At 41.3% G+C, this 14,324-nt stretch overlaps 1 protein-coding gene across 3 annotated transcripts in view; it reads right to left on the reverse strand.

The window, feature by feature from the left end:
- Window positions 1-14,324, reverse strand: part of ntm (neurotrimin) — a gene marked incomplete at its 5' end in the record, with an annotated part of 231,839 nt that overhangs the window by 69,790 nt on the left and 147,725 nt on the right. For 2 of the 3 annotated variants that reach the window (XM_080854228.1, XM_080854226.1), the window contains one exon: window positions 12,940-13,112. In XM_080854228.1, coding sequence (XP_080710354.1) covers window positions 12,940-13,112 — 173 coding nt within the window. Of the gene's footprint in view, window positions 1-12,939; window positions 13,113-14,324 lie in introns of those variants that run through there. The other variant, XM_080854227.1, reaches the window with a different exon arrangement.

Consider the following 14,324-nt stretch of genomic DNA (forward strand, 5'->3'; position numbering starts at 1 on the left):
TGCTTGTTTATAAATCACTAAATGGGAGTGGACCGATTTTCCTCTCAGATATGTTTCAGCAGTACACACCTGCTAGCTAGACCACTCAGATCAGTGGAGAGAAATCTGTTGGTAACGCCTACTGTCAGAACTAAACATAGAGAAGCAGCCTTTAGCTGCTATGCTTCTCGGATTCTTCCTGATGACATCAAAGGTGCCCCAACTGTAGCCAGTTTCAAATCTAGACTTCAGACCCAACTGTTCTCAGATGCTTTTTGTTAATTTATCAATGGACTTTTCTCTTTATTTATTCATGCTCTTCAGCTTCCCATTAAATAGGTTTTTTCCTATGTGCTTTTAACTTTTATAATGCTATCTTATGTACTCTGAACATTCTCTTCATTATAGTTTCATTCTGTTTCATGTACTTTGTAGGTTCTTTTCATTAATTCCTTACTTTCTTTTAATCATATCTTTATCTTTAACTTTGTCTTTATCTTTCATTTGGATCTTCCTTTTGCTTATGTAAAGCACATTGCCTCTTTGTATGAAATGTGCTATATAAATAAACTTGTATGCTGGCTGTTGATGCAAATATTTTAACATAAAAGCACTTGATGGTCTATCATTGTATTTCCGAAAATCTATACAGCTTCAGTATATTAATAATAGGGCAATACTAAACAAAACATACTATGATGTGAGCAAAGCTTTATACTGTGTATATATCACATAATTAAGGAATTTGGTGTTGTTAACTGGCAAAATGAAAGTAATTTAAAAGGACAGTAATCCTCTAGTCAGTCGGTGTGAACCTGGGAATAACATGATATACTTTGTCCGCTCCAACTCTGACAGCTCACCACTGATTTAAAGCGTGAAGTTTCAAAGTCTGTTTTAGGCCGGAAGAAGCCATAAGGAGGCGCCTCATAAATATTTAAGAGCCGCTCAGACAGTAAGACATGAACTCCTCGCAGCAGGAGTCACAGTTTGGCCTGTCAGAATCCAGACTATGCTGATGTCACCCCAGAGGATTCCACAGGTGACTGCATGCTGGAGAGTCAAATGAGCTCATCTACTTTCCACTCGGAGCAGCGCTGCCAAACTTGGTCGAAACTGGCTACACAAATAGTTGTTTCCTGTTTCCATTTGTGAAGTTGTTCTTGTGTTTAATGAGTTGTGCTAAGCAATGTTTTCAGTGACATAGACTTTAATGTGGATCTCGTTTAGTAAATCACGAAATAAATAAACAAACCAGTAAGCTTTACGGGGAACAACTCGTTCTTCAGTTGCACATGCATAAAAGGTGCACCGCTAACTAAACTGTAAGCATCTCACCAGAGTGAATTCAGATATGTATGTACCTCATTCAGATATGTATGTACCTTTGTTGTTGAGGGGCTATTAACATCATCAACTCTAGTATATTTCTATAATATTATGGCACACTGTTTTTGGGAACATAGATTTGTGTCATTGTATAAAATCTATAATTAAGAATGCACAATGCTATGTTTCAATATTGAATACATTTTTCAGCTAAGTTTCGGTTGAGTTGATAGATTCCCAACCGCAAAAGTAAAATGTTTGAGTATATGATTATTTTAAGAATAGCATAGCGCACAAGATACAGTAAACATGAACTAGATATGAAGGTATCCTCAGCCATCTTTTTTTCTCTGAGGCTTGTTCCACTGACAAAACCTGGAACTGAATATAGCAGCACAGCCAGACAACTGCCAACAAAGCAGTTAGCACCACAGCAGAGCCACTTCCACCAGGTTCACCACAGTGCTGAGTTCAAACTTGGAGATAAGAGAAAAATAATCCACAGGATGCCTGTCAAACAAATAACATGAAAACATGTGTCCTATGACTGAACAAGCACATGTCTAAGGCACCTGGAACTGCAAACAGCAGCATCTCCAGGAACTATACAGACAAATGCCAACAAAGCAGTAAGCATCACAGCAGTGCAACATCCACCAGATTCACCACAATGTTGTGCTAAAACTTGCAGATAAAATCTGCACAATGTGCCCCTCCTCTCTCCCCCTCCCTTTTATAGTCCTTTAATGGTCTTAATTTTCAGAAGAAAAAAAAGTCGTCCCAAAAAAAGAAGAGAAAAAGAACGGGGGAAAGGGGGAAAAAAGAAAATGTGTTATGTAACATCAGACCTGCAACATCCTAATTCATGGTCTTCGTTGATTTGGGATTAAAAGGTTCTGGAACCAGACTTCGCTACGGGGTCTACTGAAGAATAGTCACACTCTGAGAACTGGCTGATGAAAAGAAATCTGGTTGAATCGCCTCCATTCTCTCTCCCAGAGACCCTGTTTCTTCTCCTTGGGGCCTCACTATGATGTGGAAAAAACCAGAGCGTTTCAAACTTGTCTTAACTATAACTGCCTGCCTTCCCAGTGACCTTAAAACACAAACTGAAATGTAACCCTGGAAAGCAGTGGGTTTAAACGAATGGTGAAAACAGCATTGTTTTACGACCCGGATGAAATATAATAAGATCCTAAAAGCACTGCGGTATGCACCATAGGTAGGTAAAAGGCAATTGCAGAAAAAAAATAAAGCATACGCTGACAGCAGCGTAATACAAGGACTTCGCAGATGCTTTCATCCTGCAACTTTAAACAGCCACAGCAGCCACAGAAGCTCCAGTGGTTCACGGCAGCGCTATACCATGAGCGAATCCTTATTATCTACATCTATAGGCTCCAGGCAGAAGCTGTGCCACCGACCTGACTGGTGCTGAAGCCACTTTTACACAGTCAAATGTGTGATATGATTCCCCATACTCCATGGCTTAGCAGCAGAAAAGTCACACTGTAGGTGAAGCCTCAGTCAGCACAACCGCCTACCATAGAATCAGGTAAAGGAACACGACGAAACCCTCCTGTTATCCTCAAATTGACCTAATTCCCTCATACTTGGGGTCTCAAAGACCTGTGATGGCAGTGCTGATAAATTGATATTGATGTAAACATTTTTTTTTTGTGTGTGTGGCAGATAGACGAAACAACGGATTCGGATAACAAATAAGTTTCGATTGTTTTGAGGTATGTTGATGTTCACCGATTGAATTCAAGAGCGCTTTTGGGGGTTCCTTTGTGTGCATTGCCGCAAGAATGCTCAGTCGGTATTCAACATCACAGTTGCAGAGGTGAAGGACTTCAGTTACCGCTCAAAGCTTGTGGGTCCAACATATGGCAGGGCTGCAGTGATGGTGTCTGCACTGAATGCCGACAAGGTTAAGGGCGTAGCACAGAGTGCAGAATTTGTGCATTGCTCTGCACACTGACTTAATCTGGTGCTAGCTCAAGGTGCTAGATGCATTCCTGAAGCAAAATTGGGATTTTTTTTTTACTCTGTCAGGATTTTTGTCGTTCTTTGTGAAACTCTTTTCATGTAAAGGGTGACCCTGAATTCAGTTAGTCCTTGAAGCCTTTGGGAAAGTATCTGGAAGTCTTTGCACTTTTAAACAGTTGGGTGTTTGCAAAGGTGGAGATATATGACAGGAATACACCTTACAGCAATAATATTCCAGCTTGCCTTACTTGATTAATTGTTAATTGTTTGTAAATATCCAAATTGGATCTGAAGCTTGTATAATGAGTTTAGGAGACATTTCCTCTACATTTTGCCCTCCTATTTTGTTGGTGTTTGACTTTTGCTTTCTGGTGGGTCAGATTTATTCCTCTCAAAATATGTATTTTCTGTTAATACTTATCGTTTGGCCTCTCCCTGTGCTTTGTTTTTTTTTCCATTGAATAACTGGAAATACATTTAATTAATTTGATTTAATCTGTGCTTTGTGTGTGTACAGCTGAGGCCAAGGGCCATTGTCAACACATTTAGCCTAAGTGAAATTCCAGTACTTTCTAAGCCATTTGACAGTTAGCAGTAGGAGCATTATCATGTACCGTTGAATGCAGTAATACGTGATACACTGAATCTGTTAAAGGTTAGTTTAATTTAAGTCTCAATTTGTCAAATATATTGTCATAATTCACCAGAGGTCACCATTTAAGGACTTGCTTTTCCAAAAATAGGGTCAGATTGACCCCGTCATTAACAACAACCAACATACATACAAACAAACAACAGTAAACACCTAAAAGGTATTGAAACAGCTAGTAGTGTAGTGCACTTAGTTTACTATCGTTCAAAACAAAATGTACAAATATACAATAGTTACACCCAGCCACCAGATCAACATTAATGCAAGATTGACCCAAGGTTTCCCCAATCCTTGGTCGAGACACTGGGGTCTTTAGCCATCAAGATGCTAAGGCTGGCATAGTTGACAGGCCTCTTGTTTCCCCTCTTTCCACCTTATTTACAGGTGAATTTCATGTGTCTGTCTTACAAATATATGTATAAAATCAGGATCCTCCACATAATCCTCAGTCTAAGACTACTTCTATTCATTCTCACTCTCATCAATCACATTCACTAAGGCACATGAAAATAACCTTTATTTGCAACAAATTTGTCTTTTCTTTGTCCTGCTTGTTTTATGCTTGCACCAAACCAACCTTAAGTGTGTGTGTGTGTGTGTGTGTGTGTGTGTGTGTGTGTGTGTGTGTGTGTGTGTGTGTGTGTGTGTGTGTGTGTGTGTGTGTGTGAGTGTGTGTGTGTGTGTGAAGCCTATAAAACATCAATAACCATATGTTTGTAAGCCTTTGAAATGTGTCCGGGGTCTGTGAGACCCTTAAAGACAACAAGAAGCCTAATACTATAAATGTATAGTTCCGTCTCCAAACAACCTAGCCTAGGCAGCAGAAAAGATGTCCTGCGGGTGTGGACCGAGTTGGTCCAACCAGCCAATGGAACTGACATTGTGTGTATGTACTGTGTACTGCAGTTACCCAAACTAGTCTAAGTAGCTCAAATATGAACCATAGGTGAGATGAGACTCTGGTGGCTGGGTGCAAACACACATCACAGAATAGAAACACAGATTGCTTCTAATACCCCACAGTAAATGCACGATTCAGTTCACCCAACTCCTGGTCCCGGTGGCAGAGAAAGGTGCACTTTACATGAGGACCCTGCAGCTCTGAGCACCTGCTAGCATCACACCATTTAATGTATAATTCAGGACCCAAGTCCCCGCCTAGCAGACTCCCGATCTCAGCAGCAGGGGCAATGCCATCCCTACTCTCACAATACACCACCTCTTCTGCACTACATTATTGTAGGAAATAAAAACTAGCGCATACATATATACAGTAAACTATATGTGAATGTATCAAGCTATATTTGTATATATACATATATATATATATACAGTATATGCTGCGCGTCGGGGTGTTGTTCCCCCGTCGGGAATTATTTTTGGAGAATGACCTCCGGACAATACATTATCCCTTACATAAATTCAGATATGTTAAATAGGAATATGTTTAGAAGAAGTGATGATGCCAAACACCAAAAGTCTCTCCCCGACTTGATGCATGCACATCATATTAATATGTATTTCACATCTTCCAGGGGACCAGAGGATTAAGTGTGTGTGCGTGTGTGTGTGTGTGTGTGTCTGTGTGTGTGTGTGTGTGTGTTTGTGTGTGTGCGCGCATGTTTTCATGTTTTCAGGTACAATAACTTCGCTGCTGAGGCACGAAGCTCCTGCTTAGCTCTGCGTGACACTGCGACTACTTTGAAATCCCGAGACCATAATCTCAAGACTTTCTCTAAACCACAGGAGGATAACCGCCGCGCCTCTGTTGGAGGCAATCTAAATACCATTTGTGAAGAGTTACTTCTTAAATACCACCTTCTTCTCCACGCTTATCTTTTGACATATCACCACCATCACATTCCACCGACGTTTGTGATCGCTATATCCTCCCCTGAGAAGTGATTGTAAGGAGTTTGAACTCCTTTAGCAAATTGCCTTGCATAGAGACATAACTCAAGCGGTGACTCGTGCTAAATATAGCCACCTCAAGAGTATTCTTATTCAACAAACGGGAGGAACGAATGATAATGTTTCTGAAGTTATGCAAAATGTGCTCTTTGAGTAAGAGTTCTTTTATAAGTAGTACAGAGAAGCTAGGACGAGACCAAAGCTCAAAATGAGTGAACTAAATTCTGGGCGGAAAAAAAACCAAATATCACCACCTCATATGTTCTGTGTAATATCTGTGCAAAATATACATTGTGTGCAATGAATGAATGCTATCATAATGTATGTGTTTGTGTGTGTGGAGCATGCATATGTCTATGTGTGTGTGTGTGTTTGTCTGTACGGTGTGTGTGTGTGTGTGTGAGAAAGAGAGAAAGGCAGTGTTAACCTTGCGCTGATGAGTATGAGGAGACTGAGGGAGAGGAGGAGGAGGAGGAGGAGGAGGAGGAGCCGAGACCCTTAAGCACATTATCCAGAGCATCCTGTCTGTCATTACTAATTCCTGGGCACAAATCCAGAACATATCTAAGCAGGGCTGCACCAAAGCAGCCTCATAAACTACACACACACACACCTGTGTCCAGCCACTCTCCTTCATAAACTACACACACACACCTGTGTCCAGCCACTCTCCTTCATAAGCACACCATGCCAGCAGCCTCATAAACTACACACACACACCTGTGTCCAGCCACTCTCTTTCATAAACTACACACACACCTGTGTCCAGCCACTCTCCTTCATAAGCACACCATGCCAGTCATGACTAGCAAACCCAATTTCCATCACCCCGGCTAAAGCACTTGGCTCTGTCAGATGTTTAATATCATACCCCTTGTGTGGCTACAGAGAGAGAGGACTGTGTGGTAGAAGGACTCAGCCAATACATAGTAAAACGTGTCACACTGGAGGCCCTTGGGGGGAAACACTCACTGTGGCTAGGGTGGTGTGAAGTGAGAGTATTGTGGAAATAGAGGACATTTCAGGATATTGTAGTTGTATCACGGGGAAAAGATGCAGTTCATCTAACTGTCTCTACATTGTGCTATTTTGAAAATAACTGCTTGAAGACAAAATGTTTCTGGTACTGATCTTGGCTTTGTTATCAGCAAGCACAAATTACAACTGCACTACCAATGAGCCGGTATTATATTAAATAGATCACGATGGATGCTTAAGGCTACACAGACAGTTATTTTGTATGTAAATAGCCTGCTTAGAGGGAGAGGTGCGCTGCAACAGTAAAATTGCACACTTTCATCTTTTGAAGTGCATTTCAAACTTACACACAGATGCAAATGCATTTGCTGGTGCACTGAATAGCCCAAACACAACACACATGTATGCCTGAAAAGCAGCTCCAAATCAATGCAATTTCATTAAATAATTTTAAAAAAGGATTGGAAAAACGAGATCATAAAGAAATTGCCCGTGCAACACAGTTTAGTGCATCCCCCTTGCTGTAATCCATGGGAGATATGAGATTATTTCCCAACACAAAGAGGCGCGGATGAATGTAGGCCAAGCTGTTTCCTGGGCATATGCCGGGAACAGAATAATCAAAGCTATTGCCAGTGAAACTGCATTTCATTGCTTTTTGTCAAGACCGGCAATTTTCTGTTTATATCATTTGGCATGGTATGTTTTGTTTTTCTGTGAACAAGTGGCCATTCTCCGCTCTCAATAGGAAGTGATGAGCTTCAAAAACATGTAATTTGCTCCGCCTGACAATAATGCCATCAGCAGAACTGGAAATGCCTCACTTAAGCTTGGCCAAATGAATCGCATGCTTTACATACAAAAGAGAGCAAAGAAGACCTTTGCATAAATGACATACTGTTTATTTACAGTTACAGTCTTTTCTTCTCTTCTCTTTCTTTTTTTATTTTTTTTGCTTGTGCAGTCTTCCAAATAGCAGTTAAGGTTTAATCTCCAAAACACTCGACGCACATTCAGGTCCGATCGTCAAAATGGTGTATATTCACATATTAGCTGCCTCCTGACAGAACCAGGGAACCGGTTCACCATGAGAGAACCCTGGTGGTGAGGTGCCGATGTGGAACCTTTTGGTTCCCTGCCCGAGCGTGAAAGTGAGGTGGCACTACCATTAGCCTCTGACACTTGTGGCAAAAAAATTGCAGAGGAACAGCTGTCTGTCACCAGCAATGTAGAAGAGAGTGTTACCAGAAGAGTGGATCAGTGTTTATCTCTTTTCTTTTCTTTTCTTTTCTTTTCTCTTCTTTTCTCTTCTTCTTTTCAAAGGAAAACAAATTCTTATTGTCTTTGAGAGGGTACAGTATGTACAGTATATATATATATTTCATATAAGAAAGCTGTTATTGTATTGCAGTAAATTCTATATTGTATGACTATGTCTACAGATTAGATTAACTGTATGAATTTTGCACCGAATCTGAGAAAAACAATAGCTTTTTGTGAGCACAGACAAATGTTTCCAGTGTATGCATTTATGTGCACCATTCCAATCGAGAAACAGACCGAAGCGCAGCTCACTGATGCCCCGATAAGCTTAGCCATGTCCCTCGTTAATGATGAATACAATCTCAATATGTTTTGTCACCCTCTCTCCAAGTTAAAAAGCTTGTTGCTTAGTGATGTTTTCAGCCCCTTGTGTTGATCCATAGCAGTGCAAGATCGGGGTGAGACCTGCTCCAAAATGATTTGCTATCAGGGGAGTTGGTCCTGAAGTCAGTCAAGTAATGTTGGCAGTAATGGCATCACTAGGTAAGAATGATGTATTTTTATGCTAAATCCACTGGTTGGACAAGTTTCCAAACAGCTCGTGTGAGAGTGTCATTTCAATGTGTTACAAGTACATTTAAACCCTAAATCATGCCACAGGCCGTCAGTCACGGCTCGCTTTCTAGATTGTGACATTAAGAAGACAACACATGATACGCGGTAATATCAAAGCAACCTGACGCAAGGTGTGAGGAACAGAAATTACAAAGAGAATATTTAACATTTCACATTTCTCAAGAATTCAAATCTCTCTCTCTCTCTCGCTCTCTCTGTCTCCCTTTCTCTATCTCTCTCTCTCTCTCTCTGTCTCTTTTTTCTCTCTCTCTCTCTCTGTCTCTTTTTTCTCTCTCTCTCTCTGTCTCTCTCTCTGTCTCTTTCTCTCTCTCTCTCTCTGTCTCTTTCTCTCTCTCTCTCTCCGTCAACGCTTCATCTGGGAGGTGCTGTTCTTTTGAAGACATCTCTCTTAACCTCCCTGGTGTTTCTGAGCACACAATGACATCAAATAATCATGAGACATCCTGTTAAAATCTTTTAACGTTTTATTTTAGCAGCTAATAATCCATTAAAAAATAATAATAGTAGTTAAAAAGGGGTACTTTCAAGTAGATATTATGGCTGAAATCGGAGATTAAGCAGTACGTAACCGAGAGAAACCATGAGATGTCAAATTACCCTCAATTTACAAATCAATGACATCAAAAGCCTCTGTTGAATATGAATGTGTCTGACACACAGGATGCTGGTGTCAGTCTGACTTTACATAAGAAGCAGTCGAATGCTTTCTCCTGAGAATACAGCAATTCCCTATGGATGCAACTGTTCAATGTCACTGCATAATAGACATGAGACATATATATATATATATATATATATATATATGTATAAACAAAACAAACTGAGATATATTTATTTAAAAAAAAAATGCTATTACAGTCCAATAGCTTGTATGGCAGCAACATATACCACTGTGGAAGCTAAAGCAGTGAAACACAGAGGGACCCACCACTTGCTGTTTGGCAGCGAATGCTGTTGCCTCGCTTCACCACCTAAGTGAGAGTGTCAGCAGCTCAGGCCTCATCCCCACTTTAATCAGTATATGGTCTGCTCCAGGATTCCTCCCCTGCCCCCGTCAACACCAACATGGTTTCCCACAGTGGGCAGTCTGCTTGTGCTGTCTGCCGGCGGTTTGTTCTATTCCCCTTTTTTCAGAAATGGGGGTTTTTCAGCCTGCATGTGCCTGCTACACACTGTCAAAACGGTCAATTAAGCGCAGTTGATAAGTGATAAGGATGACAGTTATCCTGGGTGACAGCATAACAACAAGTGGGTGGTATATTTCATGCCAGATCACTTTTATCTTGACTGAGACAAAGACATAATAAACAAAGACAGCAATTTTCCTTGCATTCTTGGTATTCTTGATTTGCCAGAAACTCATCTGTATTCATGTTACTTAAAGCAGCAATGCGAGTTCTGTTCCAAAACCAGCAAGCTACCTAAAAGACGTGCAAAAACCTTGCAAACACCACCAACAGCCCAGCTGACACTGATTGAAGCTTGCCAACACACTAACTGATGTGTTTTGGCAGTATCGCTGGCAATGTCATGTGTGTGAAAGCTTTTCTTCCAATTTTGCAGGGTGTTCAAGCCCGTTACACAGAACCACATAGGGCATATCCTGGATGGCTAGTGGGGAAGACACAGGTGTTTATCTGTCCTTCACATGACCATATGCTATCAACATGAATTAGAGGATGGTACCAAAACTAGTTGCCTATAAAACCATACCTCAAAAAGTGTCAAATTGTTGCATAGTGTTTCTTTAAGACCTGGGCAAAATAGGCTATGGTCTTCCACTAATTTTGACCAATGTATACCCAGGCAAGAAGGTGTGATTCATCCCTATCGATAATTAAAGCACATGTCTTTGGACACGTGTTACAGAAATAAACAGAACAGAAGAACTCACACTTTGCTAATAACACCACCTCTGCTGGCCTTTGGCAGTTGAACAACTATATTCTCCTTCTCAGATGCCTAAATTGAAAACATGACGCACATATTCCACCCAAAGGCTTCACCCTTAGCAAAACACTCATCACTCACTAAAATCCTGCCCCAAAAAAAGATCACGCAGTGGGGGCACTGTGGCTCAAACAGTAGCCCTGACCACATTTGAGCTCGACACCCAAGGAGGTCATGGGTTCAAATCCGGCCCGATGCTGTTTCTCCTGTCCACTCCCTCTCATTTCCTGTCTCAATCTTCACTGCTCTGTCATTTAAAGGCATAAAAAGCCCAAAAACTAAAAATTTAAAAAGATCATGCTGCCACTGAGGGCCGTGGAGGTGTAGGTGAATTGAAAACATGACGCATATTGGACTCTAAACAAAGCTGGCACTGCCCAAAGGACGGACACACACACACACACACACGCACTGGCACTGCAGCAAAACAAGCGCAGCTGACTCACAGACCTCCTTTCTCCGGCACAGCTGTGATCTGCAACGCCTGATGTGCAACTCCAATCTCAGGTACACAACTCCAGGTGATTACAGTGTAGTCAAGAAGCACTCTCTTTCCCTTTGCTCATACTGTGCATAAGGAGCCCTGCGACTGCGATTAGATTTCCATTTTATTTGTACAGTCTGTCATGTCAACAGAGTGACAGCGGCGTCAGATTTTTCTTCTATTTTTCCTTTTTCACCTGCATGTACAAGGGACGGAGGAGCATAGTCGGAGCGACAGATAACATTTCTAGGTGACTTTACCAAGCAGCTACGTGCACATCCGAAGGTTTTGAAAACACTGAGAGGCAGCTCTGACAACTACAGGGAGCTCTCGGGGAAAAAAAGTTTTGAAGGGATGGGTTAAGTCAACAGTCTGTGATGTCAGGGGAATGGAGAACGTGTGTGTGTGTGTGTGTGTGTGTGTGTGTGTGTGTGTGTGTGAAGAGAGCATAACTTTTGTATCACTCTGTTTAAAGGGGGCTGTAGCTCAGTAGCACTGTTGGTTATACAAAGACGTAGAATGCAAATATGATAAGATAAGACATTCTCTGCTCTTCTGCATTCTGCCTCTTCCCTGTAAGGTGTGGAAGGCGAGCAGTGCAATGGGATCATGGGACATTAACCGCTGTGAAGTCAAAACCGTGGAAATCGTACAGTGCCAACGTGGATTCTATAAAGTTAAGCTTGATTTAGTCTGAGTATGTTAACACATTCAAAGACAACCTGTCAGTAAAGAAATGCTTATGTCTCTACTTGAAAAATAATTCCTCCTTTTTATCAGAACTCAGCGTATGTTACCGGTTGTGTTGACAGAATGTTAATTATGTGGACGTTAATAATGTAGATTTTGTGTACAAGACAACAAGCATATTTCCCAACCATGCCCGCCGCCCCCTCTTTCCCTCTCTTTCTCTTTCCCGCTCTCATTTGCATTTTGAGAAAAACAAAGGCCTCTACTGCTCCCAGCTGACTGGGCTGCTGTGTACATCTCCCACATACGCATTCCGAGTGCTTTCAATTACTTCTATATTTAACTTCACAACACAATTTCTAGATATTTTCAAATGAACAGTTTTGTTTTACTTATTTCTTTCAAAAGCATGACTTGGATTTAAAATGACTGCAATCACTACTGAACAACTATGTGATGGCATAAGCACTGATATTACAATGACAACCAGGCTTTATGCTTGCAAGTACTGATATGGTGTCTGGGAATTGTGTGTATTGTTCCATCTACTTCACATACGCTTTGTGAGCACATACTGACACTGAATCAGGCTTATTTACCATGTTAATGTAAGTCTGAGGTCAGCATTTTATGTAAACAAAAGTTAGAAAAGAAATAGTGTTGTATTTGCAGAGGAGAGGGCAAGTACGCTTTCTATGAACAGACATATTCTGGAATGATGAACAGCCTGTACCTCAAGTTCTGTATGACCACAAAGCAAAAACAAAAAGCAATTGCTCTAAAAAAATAAATTCCCTCAAAAACTGCAATCTTGCAACTCTAAACACACTTTCCGAGCGCCACACTCATTTAATAACAGTAGTGAGGCCATAGACAAGATATCTCTGTGTGCAGAAAGCATGCATTAAAATCGAGGTTAGAGAGGGCTTACTGCTTCAGCACAGCATTTGTTATTCATCAACCACCACAAATGTCCGTTTCACTGAACAAGCACTTTTCCAAAACAACAGAAGTACGAAGACTGGTCCATTAATCTCAATACTTGAAGACATGAGAAGACGAAATGTGCACCTACCTGAGAGACACTGTATCTCCTTGCCTGACGGTGATATTGTCCATCACTTTATTATCGGACTGGGAATCCCCTTGGCTGTAGACGGGCAAACCTGAGGGGAGAAGAAAGAGCAGTCTGAACGACATCACAGTCAGAGACTTCCAAGACGCGGTAAAGTATCCACTGACACGCATCTCGAGCTGCAATCCTGCCGGGGACGGCGGCACGGTAATGCCGTTATTCAATTTATTTCGGAAACGTATGAAAGTGAAACGGAGCTGCGAATTGGTCCTTTGATGAGGTTAAATCCGGTGCCGGACATCAAAAACTAAAACAAAACAAAAGCAATCACGCGAAATGACCAGCACATTCCTTACAGTTCGGTCATTGGCTGGTGGAAATACATATGTCCACAGTGCCTTAGCGATAGTGCTGGTGTCTGCTCAAGCAGGAGCAGGTGACAGGACACATCAAGAGCACATGACATGTAATATGTTCAGTCAAAAAAGGCGCAAGCGATTTCAGTGACGGGTTTCGTATGAGATGAGTTGAGAAATACCATACACAAACTTTGAGACAATATCAGCGAATGAGTAACATTGCCAGGAGAGTTCCCTGTGATTGGCTCTCTGCGATGCAGAGAGTTACAACAAGCACGGCGAAATAATCCTGCGGAGACAGGATGTGAGTAAGACTCAGTGAGTTGTCAGGTAAAAGGGCAGCGCCGATTACTGTGGGTTATTACCTCTTATTTATAATTAATATCGGAGACTACTTTTCAACTTGCATCAGTGAAAATGGAAATAAATAATGTGCACTTGACAGAGAAAGTAGACCCTTCAACGTTGTCATGGCAGCAGGGAGAAGAGAAAAGCCATGTACGTAAGTCTCGTAATTATAGGTAAGGTATTCAACAGACCCGTATGTCTAAAGCGACGACACCTCACTAACACTAACCCCTATTCACCTTATTTGATCGAAAATAAGGTGAATATGCAGCAGCACGAAGTCACTGCAAAAGTCATGACTACTTGGGTACAGGTATCCACTGCATCCGACTTTGGTACCACTTTATGTGGATAGTCAATTTACTTTACAGATGGTTTGTTGAAATTTAAGTTCAGTCTTTCTAATTGTTCGCTAAACATCACCTTTACTTAACCCAACAATAACCTAACCATGAACCCATTCCTAACCCCATAAATTGTAGTTAACAGAGTCTCAACAGATAGTTGAGTAGTAGTTATAACCTGAGCACCTTTAGATAGTCTGAAGGGGGACCATCTGAATAAAGTGTAAATTACCAAATAGCTGTCTGTATCTCTATCTGTTACTTTACCCATGCATCTGTGCTTCACTGAATTGAGCAGTGCATTGGCAACATAACATCATATCTGTGTTGCACC

This window comes from Sprattus sprattus, assembly GCF_963457725.1.
Source record: "Sprattus sprattus genome assembly, chromosome: 1".
Classification (NCBI taxonomy): domain Eukaryota; kingdom Metazoa; phylum Chordata; class Actinopteri; order Clupeiformes; family Clupeidae; genus Sprattus; species Sprattus sprattus.